Source organism: Nansenia antarctica (assembly GCF_963989245.1).
Source record: "Nansenia antarctica genome assembly, chromosome: 5".
NCBI classification, from domain to species: domain Eukaryota; kingdom Metazoa; phylum Chordata; class Actinopteri; order Argentiniformes; family Microstomatidae; genus Nansenia; species Nansenia antarctica.
Window position 1 is genome coordinate 39,789,954 of NC_137690.1, and position 10,912 is coordinate 39,800,865.

Below are 10,912 nucleotides of genomic sequence, written 5' to 3' on the forward strand. Positions count from 1 at the left end.
CTTCAGGGAGATACGTTTGAAACATGTCAAATTGTATTTTGATGAGAATAATGCAAATTAAGGAAGCAATCTATCACTTAATGGCGTATCCAATGTGTGGATATTAAGTTATTAGATTTGGTGTAAATGATGTCCAGGCTGCCTAGTGGTCTTGCACAAGCTAGTGTTTTTTTGGCAACTGGACGCGGACTCTCCAGCCATTGGTGATTTACCACAACGGCTGCGATTGGCTACACAGCCTGTCTGTCAACATGACTGGCTTGCTTGACTATCAGTTCAATGCACCTTCTTGTTACTGAAGTTATTTCGCTGTAGTTGTATTGCAAAACCTCGGGTATTTTTGAAGTCAACAGAAGTTTACGAGCTCACGTTTGTTTATTAAACAGATGTTTTTGTCCTTGCTTTTTCAACATGGGATTGACATACTCCTCTTCCCATCCACGCCTAGCAAAGATTCCAAACGTCGAGGAATTAATAGAAGAGACGGGATGTAAGTCGTTGGAACGATAGGACTGTAACATCTTGAGAACGTACCTTAGGATGGAATAGAATTGTCCGTTATTCTTTGAGCGCAAAAGTATTTGGGAGTGGGCGTATAACAGTATTTGAGATAAGGGGGAACTGTGCAGCCATTGTCGTAGAAAGTAACTGCAACAGAGTAATTGTAATTGGAGATAAATCCACTTGTTTGCATGTAAAAGCAGAGGTTCAGTAGCCCGTGTTTTATCTGAGAAAGGCCAGCTGTCACTCACGAGCCTGCTGGTGACAGGTGCCAGGGTCTGATTACGGCCGCGCGCACAACGCCGACTCATGTAGGCTACGCATCAGTGTATTACATGAGATGGTTCATAGTTTTAGAAAAGAACAGATAGAAAAGTCAATTAATAACTAACTAATCCTAGCTTTATAGTCTTACACTAATAAAGCTTGATCCATCATGGATCGAAAACAAAGTGAACTGAGGTTGTGGTCCAGTGCCTTTTAATGGATTCATTCCATTAGTCTTTTTTTTTATTATTATCTTGTGGCATGCCCCCTGTCCTGCCCTACACAAGTCCGCTGATGACGTATAGGCTATTGAGAGCATACATCGATGGTTCTCCTTTTGTTCCACAGTCACCCCTGCACAACTTGTCCGACTTTATGAGCGCTTTGAAGCGCTGGACACAGAGAAGAGAGGCCATCTCGAGTGAGTGATGGGAAGTGTTCTGTTTTCCATATGTAGGCCTACATTGGTACTTTAATCGCATCATATTTTGGATTGTAATTTAACAACAACAACAACAAATCTTCCTATTGTTTTTATTCCTTTCATCGTGAAGACCACAAGATTTTGAAGCCATCAAGGAGCTGGCGATCAACCCCATCGGGGGTCGAATAATTGGGGCCTTTTTCTCTTCAGGGTATAGAAACATCTTTTATTATAGGCTATAGATTCAACAGTCAGTCCAAATACTACATAACAATGATTACATACCCACGTTGCCTATTCTGCACAGAGTTTGGGCTGATATTGATTATAATGTCTCTCTCAGAGAGGAAACTGTTGATTTCCACTCTTTTGTGAGAATCCTGGCCCACTTCCAACCTGTGGACCCGAAGCGTCCCAGTGACCCCACACTGCCTGAGGCCGTCAACAGCAGGACCAGCAAGCTCAAGTGTGAGTCCTCTGGCCCATCTACAACGTTGATTTTAGCAAACTCTCCAAGAGCCTAACACAGAGGTCATTATTATTGCTGTGTGTCCCATTTCTCCACATTTCTCCACTTATCCAGGTGTGGTGATATCTGCGACTGCAATATATTCCGGAATGCGCCTTTTGTGTACTAACTATAATATAATATACAGCTGAAGTCAGACGTTTACATACACCGTAGCCAAATACATTTAAACTCTGTTTTTCCACATTTCCTGACATTAATCTCAGTCAACATTCCCTGTCTTAGGTCAGTTTGGATCACTACTTTATTTTAAGAATGTGAAATGTTAGAATAATTAGATTAGATTAAACTTTATTGTCATTGCAGAGTACAAGTACCAGACAACGAAATGCAGTAATGAGAGAATTTATTTCAGCTTTTATTTCTTTCATCACATTCCCAGTGGGTCAGAAGTTTACATACACTTAGTTCATATTTGGTAGCATTGCCTTTAAATTGTTTAACTTGGGTCAAACGTTTCGAGTAGCCTCCCACAAGCTTTCCACAATAAGTTGGTGTAATTTTGCCCCATTCCTTCTGACAGAACTGGTGAGTCAGGTTTGTAGGCCTCACACTTTTTCAGTTCTGGCCACACATTTTCTATAGGATTGAGGCCAGGGCTTTGTGATGGCCACTCCAAGACCTTGACATTGTTGTCCGTAAACCATTTTAGCCACAACTTTGGAAGTATGCTTGGGGTCATTGTCCATTTGGAAGACCCATTTGCGACCAAGCTTTAACTTCCTGGCTGATGTCTTAAGATGTTGCTTTAATATATTCACATCATTTTCCTTCCTCATGATGCCATCTATTTTGTGAAGTGCACCAGTCCCTCCTGCAGCAAATTACCCCCACAACAGGCTTGCAGGCCTCCCCCTTTTTCCTACAAACATAACAATGGTCATTATGGCCAAACAGTTCAATTTTTGTTTCATCAGACCAGAGGACATTTCTCCAAACCGTAGTCTGCCTTTTTTATGGCAGTTTGACTGTGGATATAGATCCTTCTGTACCTGTTCTATTTTACTGTGGATATAGATCCTTCTGTACCTGTTCTGTGGATATAGATCCTTCTGTACCTGTTCTGTGGATATAGATCCTTCTGTACATGTTCCCTTCAGCATCTTCACAACGTCCTTTGCTGTTGTTCTGGGATTGATTTGCACTTTTTTTCACACCAAAGTACGTTCATCTCTAGGAGACAGAACGCGTCTCCTTCCTGAGTGGTATGGTGGCTGTGTGGTTCCATGGTGTTTATACTTGCGTACTATTGTTTGTACAGATGAACGTGGTACCTTCAGGCATTTGACTAATTATGTCAATTGGCCTATCAGAAGCTTCTAAAGTCATGGAATTTTCCAAGCTGTTTAAAGGCACAGTCAACCTAGTGTATGTAAACCTCTGACCCACTGGAATTGTCGACTTGCCAAAAGTATAATTTGTTCAAATGAAATCTGTGGAGTGGTTAAAAAGAAATGGTTTTAATGACTTCAACCTAAGTGTATGTTAACTGAAGGGTATACCGCCGTCCACTAGGTGGCAGTATCTCATTTGTTATGCTGTCCGGCTCAGTCAGGAGTCGGCCATGTTATTATTTGTTTAGTTTCAGACGTTCATGTTACGGTGGCCGTCTATTGAGCTGTCCACCTAATTCCTGTAAGTTGGTTATTCGAATGTTTCTGGTTAAGTTATATATATATTACATTTACCCTGCTTATACTTTATCTCAATTCATGCTTCTATTGTTTGTATGATTGCAGGGCTTTTTCATCTTTGTCATTAAATACTTCATTGACATTGAGGAGCGTATTTCTTCATGAAGAAGCCAGGAAGCCATGGTCGTCGTTGCATGCTCTGTCCCTGGCTGCGCTTTCGGAACTGAAAACGTGTCCAAAGCACTCGCCATTGCCCTGTTGACTAATCATGGATTTGCCCATCAACGCACATCGCCTGTCACAGCCGCGCCGACCCCCCGAGGCCCGAAACTGGATCGGCCTAAAGTCGACGTAGGCGTATCGATTGAGGAATGGAACGTGTTCATCCGTCGTTGGGACGTCTTCTGCACTGGCTCAGGCATAGGAGCCGCCGAGGCCCCTTTCCAGTTGTTTCAGTGCGCTGGGCCTGAACTTGGTGACAGCCTGTTGAAAGTCAACCCCAACGCCGCTTCCGAACCTTTGCTACACCTAATTGCCGCCTTGCGTTCACTAGCGGTCATCCCAGTCGCCACATGTGTCCTGCGCACCGAGCTGCTCCAGCTACGCCAGGAGCGTGATGAGACATTCCACGCCTTCACTGCCAGAGTACGGGGGAAAGCGGAGACATGCGCCTATGTTACAGTATGTGGGTGTGGCGAGGATGTGGACTATACCGACCACATCATCCGCGACGTTCTAGTCAATGGTATCTCTGATTCGGACATTCGCCGAGAGGTACTTGGGACGCCAGACATCCTTAAAATGCCAGTGAATGACGTGGTTGCACTCGTCGAAAATAAAGAGATGGCCCGCAACGCTCTCCCGTCATCCGCCCTTTCGGCCATGTCGTCACTCCAGCGCTTGACAAAGAGTCCACAGGCGAGCCCCACCCCGACCCCAGGCCCAGCGGACGTGGCTAAACGAGCCCCGTGCCCAGAGTGTAAGAGAACCTTTAATGTCTTCACAGAGGGATCCCGCGGATGGAATACCAAGCCCCACCAGCTTTGTATCGACTGTTATAGGGCCAGCCGACGCAAGGGGCGACCGCAGCCATCTGCCAGCAGTCAACAGGCCGCCGTGGAGTCAGAACCGATCTCCCAGATCTCGTCGGTTCAGTCTGATGCCCGCCCTGGCCAACGTCGTGGGAGTCACCACCAACGCCACGCCCCCACGCCCATCAGACTTGAGCACCACATTTTCTCCAAGGGCGAATGGAGAAGGGCCAGGCTGAGAGACCATCCCCGAGCGCTGATCACTATCTCGGTTGACATGCCTGTCGGACCGAGTGCAGGCACCGGCGACCGTGGCTCGGTCAACGGGGCGAGGGTATCCGCCATCGCGGACATTGGTGCACAGTCGGACCTTTGGTCCCTAGAGGAGTTCATTGCCTGCGGATTCTCACGTGACGACCTGCGTCCCGTCCATCTCAGCATGTCGGCCGCCAACCGCTCCCCCATAGCTGTCGAAGGCGCATTCTTCGCTAGACTCTCGACAGCCTCCAGCAGCGGTGGAGTGGCGTCCTGCCGCTCCATGGTGTACGTGAGCAGCTCAGTCCGGGCCATGTACCTATCCTACGAGTCGCTGCTCAACCTCAGCCTCTTGTCTATGGACTTCCCATCAGGTAACATCGTAGGGGGGCCCAACGACGAGCGTGGGTCTTACACGCCAAACCAGCCCCTGTCCGTCAATGCTACGAGGTCCACCAACGGCGGCTGCGGCGACCCGAGTAACCCCCACAGCGCCCAGTGCTCATGTCCCCAGCGTACGGTCCCTCCGGAACGCCCTACGACGCTACCTTTCCCTGTCACACCAGAGAACAACAGCCGGATGAAGGATTGGCTATTCGGGAGATACGCCTCATCCACATTCAACACTTGCCCTCATCGGGCGCTGCCGTGCATGGAAGGGCCACCCATTGAAATGCATGTGGACCCCGCAGCCACGCCAAGAGCATGCCACACCGCGGCCGTTGTGCCTCTACACTGGCAGCAGAGAGTCCACGATGACCTTCTCCGGGATGAGGCCCTCGGTGTCATTGAACGTGTGCCATACGGCGAACCAGTGACATGGTGCCATCGTATGGTGGTCACTCGGAAGCACAATGGCTCCCCCCGCAGGACCGTGGACCTCTCACCTCTCAACAAGTTCTGCCTACGTGAGACTTTCGCCACCGAGTCCCCATTCCACCTCGCACGTCGTATCCCAAAGGACACCTGGAAGACTGTCACGGACGCCTGGAATGGCTACCACAGTGTGCCCCTGCGTGAATCGGATCGTCATCTGACCACATTCATCACGCCCTTTGGCCGCTGGCGTTACACCAGGGCGCCACAAGGTTTCCTATCGTCGGGGGATGGCTACAACCGCCGTTTCGATGCGGTCCTCTCGGACTATGAGCGTAAGGAACGTTGTGTGGATGACACCATCCACTATGACACCGACCTGGAGCAGCACTGGTGGAGGACCATCGACTTCCTTACTCGTGTCGGCCGGGCAGGCATCGTGTTGAACCCGGACAAGTTCCAGTTTGCGGAGAGGAACGTCGAGTTCGCTGGCTTCAGGGTGTCGGACACTACTATCGAGCCACTCCCCAAGTACTTGGACGCTATCCGAGACTTCCCCACCCCGGACTCCACGACGGATGTCAGGAGCTGGTTCGGCCTTGTCAACCAGGTGTCGAACTATGCCCAGCTGCGCGACACGATGGCTCCATTCAAGCCATTCCTCAGCCCACGCTGTAAATTCTCATGGTCACCTGAACTGGAGGAAGCCTTCCAGACGTCCAAAAGTGCTATTGTCGGGGCCATCCGTGAGGGCGTGGAGATCTACGACATGCAGAAGCGCACCTGCCTCCGCCCTGACTGGTCCAAGCGCGGTATTGGTTACTTCCTGCTCCAACAACATTGTAGCTGCGCCTCGGGCATACCAGACTGCTGCCCGGGAGGATGGAGGATCACCCTCGCTGGTTCACGCTTCCTGTCCCCGGCCGAACAGCGCTATGCGGCCATCGAAGGAGAGGCCCTAGCCGTGGCTTGGGGTCTGGAGCAAGCACGGTACTTCACGCAGGGGAGCGACAACCTCGTCGTAGTTACAGACCATAAGCCCCTGGTGAAGATCTTTGGCGACCGTACACTAGATGAGATAACGAACTCACGCCTGTTTAGACTCAAGCAGCGTACCCTCCCATGGCGCTTCGACATTGTCCAACTGCCTGGAAAGAGCAACTATGCCGCTGACGCAACCTCAAGACATCCGTCTCCATCAGGCTCAGCGAACGGCCTCTCACTGGGATTGCCGGACGTGCCTGGCGCCGTGGAGTCAGCACTTATGGCTTCCATCCGCGCCGATGCACAAGAGCTCGGAGCCGTCTCTTGGACCATCCTTGCACGAGAAACAGCAAGTGATGCATGCCTCAGCCACCTTCTGCACCTGATCGAACATGGGGACAGGGTTGATATGAACGACCCCGCCCTGGCGAGTCTATCACCAGTCTGTGAGTCCATTTACGCACAGGACGGCGTCCTGCTATATCATGACCGCGTCGTGGTCCCTCCATCCCTCCGCGACAGCGTCCTTCGACACCTCCATGCCGCCCACCAAGGGATCTCGGCGATGGGGCAACAGGCCCGTGCCATAGTCTACTGGCCAGGGATGTCAGAGGACATCCGAGCCGCCAGGTACGGATGTGCGGACTGTAACCGGAACGCTCCGTCACAAGCAGCCACGCCCCCCCTACCATCCTCGCCACCGTCCACCCCATTCGAGGCGGTGTTTGCTGACTTCTTTGACTATGGAGGTCGTCACTACCTAGTTATCGGAGATCGACTATCGGGCTGGGTGGAGGTCCTATGCTCCACAGAAGGCACTGATATGGGAGGCTCAGCTGGGCTGGTTCGCCACCTCCGTGCGTTCTTTGGCTCCTTTGGCGTGCCGGAGGAACTTTCGAGCGACGGTGGTCCGGAGTTCACAGCAGGCCAGACACAGGACTTCCTCCGTTTGTGGGGCGTCAAACACCGTGTGTCCTCTGTTGCTTTCCCACAGTCAAACAGAAGAGCGGAAGTTGCAGTGAAGTCTGCGAAGCGCCTCCTGATGTCCAACACTGGCCCGACTGGCAGTCTCGATCATGACCGCTTTCTGCGTGCCATGATACAGTTACGCAACACGCCTGACCCCGACTGCAACCTCTCACCGGCGCAGATTATCTTCGGTCACCCCCTTCGAGGTTCGCTTTCCTTCGTCAACAGGCTTGAGAAGTTCTCGAACCCACATATCCGACCGCTCTGGCGCCAAGCATGGGCGGCAAAGGAGGATGCCCTTCGGACCCGGATGTCCCGTACCACTGAGTCCCTGCAGGCTCACTCGAAGCCACTCCGCCCATTGGCACTTGGTGAGAGGGTGTTCCTCCAGAACCAGCAGGGCCCTAGCCCTAACAAGTGGGACAGGTCAGGGGTGGTGGTGGAGTCACGTGATCACGATCAGTATCGGGTTAAGGTTGATGGGTCTGGACGCCTGACTTTACGCAACCGGCGGTTCCTCCGTGGCTACACCCCCTATGCTCCTCAGCAGCCAGCTGCTATGTCCCCTCCACCTGTGCCCCTGGTACACCGCTCCCTACCTGTCCAACCGTGCCCGGTGGTGCCCCAGGGGATCGTCCAGCAGCTGGCGGATGGACCCTGTGGCGCGGCCCTGGGTTCCTCCTTGCCGGCGTCTGCTGGTGAGGCGGCCCCTGGCCTCGGGTCCCAGGGCGACCCTGTACCCACTGATGCCACCCCGAACGCTTCGCTTCTAGTGTCGCAGTCGCCACTGTCGCTGCCCCGTCCTACGCGGCCTAGCCGTACAAGGGAGCCACCCAAGCACTACGAGCCCGAAACAGGCCGTTGGACGCGGGACTGAGTCCGGTTACCTATTTCAGTTTATAGCTTTCCGGACTGGGGGGGATGAAGGGTATACCGCCGTCCACTAGGTGGCAGTATCTCGTTTGTTATGCTGTCCGGCTCAGTCAGGAGTCGGCCATGTTATTATTTGTTTAGTTTCAGACGTTCATGTTACGGTGGCCGTCTATTGAGCTGTCCACCTAATTCCTGTAAGTTGGTTATTCGAATGTTTCTGGTTAAGTTATATATATATTACATTTACCCTGCTTAAACTTTATCTCAATTCATGCTTCTATTGTTTGTATGATTGCAGGGCTTTTTCATCTTTGTCATTAAATACTTCATTGACATTGAGGAGCGTATTTCTTCATTAACTTCTGACTTCAACTGTAACAACTATATACTGTAGTATCATATATTATGTCCATGCATCTTGCTTTTGTGCCATATTAGAGGTTTATCCTAGCCAGATTTTAATGCTGAATTGAAAGTCTGTCCATTTATTTTAGTTGCCTTCCAACTGTACGACCAGGACAAAGATGGCAAAATCTCCAGAGACGAGCTCTTACAGGTCCGTTTCTACACCTTTCATTGACTAAACCTGCTTAGAACATTGAGAATTGTACATTGTATTTGACATTTTAACTGTATCTGCATGTGTCATCTAGTGTGTGTATTGTGCTGTGTTATGTACAATATTGATACTGTCGAATTCATTGCCACGTTTGGTATTTCCTCTGAGAAATGAATGGTGTTGTCCCGTGGTGTTTGAACGGCAGGTGCTGCGTGCCATGATGGAGATGATGGACGAGCAGCTGGAGAGCATCGCCGACCGCGCCATCGAGGAGGCGGACGACGACATGGATGACGCCATCTCCTTTGAGGAGTTCCAGAAGGTACCACATGGGGGCGCTGTAGCGCTATAGATCAGCCTGGCCCCAGCTCTGTCTGTGCCTGAGACAACTCTTCTGACCAGCGTTGTCATGTCGTGAGCTTCGAATGATAAGGTTCTATCTCCGTTTAGGGTAGTTCAGAGATATTGAGCGTCAACGTTTTTACATTCCATTATGTTTTGTGAGATGGAACCTTAGTATTTTATTAATTACTAACTAAAAAATGTAAACATTCTAAAAATAACACCACACAGGCATTAATAAACACCTAATGGATCAGATTATGTAAAAAACTAAATTTTGACAAAAATGGAGATAGAACCATATAATTCTAACGTCACGAATGTGTGATGTCATAAAGATTGACATGTTTGGTGTGACAACAAATAGGGTATAGTTGGTTACGTACATACGCATCCAGGATACAAAACCCACCGTCGTTAACAAAAACAAAGATGCTTTGTAAGACGTGTGTGCATGTCTTATCTCGCTTTGGTTATAGTGGTAAGTTACTAATTCTGCTGTGTCCCTACTTCGAGTAAATATGCCTCATAATCATACATCACTCTAACAGCATATTGTAGTGAAGCCTTTACTACAGGCTGGATATGCGATGCAATGTATTGTACTTCATTCTGCTCCACTGTTGCAGTCAAGTCTAACTCTGGGCTCCTCTCCTTCACAGTCTCTGGAGAAGGTGAACATAGAACATAAGATGAGCATCCTCTTCCTACACTAGAGTGACACAAGGGAGCCAGCCACCTAACTTGCCACGCAGACACAGCCCTCTCAGTGTGCGGTGTTCCCATCCCAAACAGACAAACAGAAATAGAGGCTAATCGAAAGGCTGCTGAAAAATGCAGAAAAAATAAGGGGGAAAAAAGGCTGAGAAATGTCCTCTGGTCTGATGAAACAGAAATGTAACTGTTTGGCCATAATGACCATCGTTATGTTTGTAGGAAAAAGGGGGAGGCCTGCAAGCCGAGGAACACCATCCCAACCAATTGAAGTTCTATCATTTACATGAAAGTGCATTTTAGCAGTATCACAACACACTTTACAAACGTATGGGAACATAAACGAGAAACAGGATTATAATACAGTTTATAGACAAAAGAATAAAAGAAAAAGAGAAAAGAGAATAGAAATTGGGGGGTGGGCGGAATGAGGAAAAGGGCCATGTTAAAAATGTACTTAGATGAGCTTAGATTGAGACATTCAGACTGTATCTGACTCCCTGACATCCGTAGGCAGACTACTATATTTATTTTTTACATTTGTTTTATTTATTTTTGAATACAATTGTATCTTCTGTACATGTATTCTGTTTCTGTTTGTTGTGTTTGCTTATTGCCCTGCTTCTCTTTTTTCTGAACAGTGTCCTTGAGTTTGAGAAAGGCACTTTTAAATAAAATCTATTATTAGTTATAAGATCTCTTTTACTTGGGTGCATTTTTCCTATTCTGCAGATCGTTTTGCACATTTTAAGTAATATTTCCTCCATTTTATTGCTTTTTGTTTTTGTTTTTCAGAGCTGACTTTTTGCAGTGTAGTCCACATGCCAGCTATATTTTCCAGTCTGTGTAAACAATTTGATGATCAAGGCCTGTAGTTTCTCAGGATGTCAGGATCACTTTTAGAAATACATAACCAGACCTAATGGATCTGTTTATAATAGACAACATAGCCTCTCCTAGCACCAGCAGATGCACCAGCAGATGTTCTTTAACTAGTTGTATGGGCAAGGGATT

General features: G+C 48.9%; 1 protein-coding gene across 2 annotated transcripts; it reads left to right on the forward strand.

Annotated features, from left to right (window-relative positions):
• Window positions 1–319: 319 nt before the first annotated feature.
• On the forward strand, window positions 320–10,580 carry chp2 (calcineurin-like EF-hand protein 2). Of its 2 annotated transcripts, none has more exons than XM_080532278.1 (7): window positions 320–490; window positions 1,117–1,189; window positions 1,323–1,403; window positions 1,536–1,660; window positions 8,760–8,839; window positions 9,048–9,164; window positions 9,847–10,580. In XM_080532278.1, the coding sequence occupies exons 1-7, from the start codon at window positions 412–414 to the stop codon at window positions 9,898–9,900; spliced, it is 609 nt and encodes a 202-aa protein (XP_080388404.1). In that variant the 5' UTR covers window positions 320–411; the 3' UTR covers window positions 9,901–10,580. The 2 variants fall into 2 exon arrangements, with proteins under 2 accessions (XP_080388404.1, XP_080388405.1); XM_080532279.1 differs by having other exon boundaries at window positions 8,778–8,839.
• Window positions 10,581–10,912: the final 332 nt, after the last annotated feature.

Excerpts from the sequence above, each read along its gene's own strand:
- chp2 (XM_080532278.1), top strand. The coding sequence starts at position 412 with ATGGGATTGACATACTCCTCTTCCCATCCACGCCTAGCAAAGATTCCA. Across the intron at positions 8,840-9,047 it reads CCAGAGACGAGCTCTTACAG|GTGCTGCGTGCCATGATGGA; the intron begins GTCCGTTTCTAC and ends TTTGAACGGCAG. Across the intron at positions 9,165-9,846 it reads CCTTTGAGGAGTTCCAGAAG|TCTCTGGAGAAGGTGAACAT; the intron begins GTACCACATGGG and ends TCTCCTTCACAG.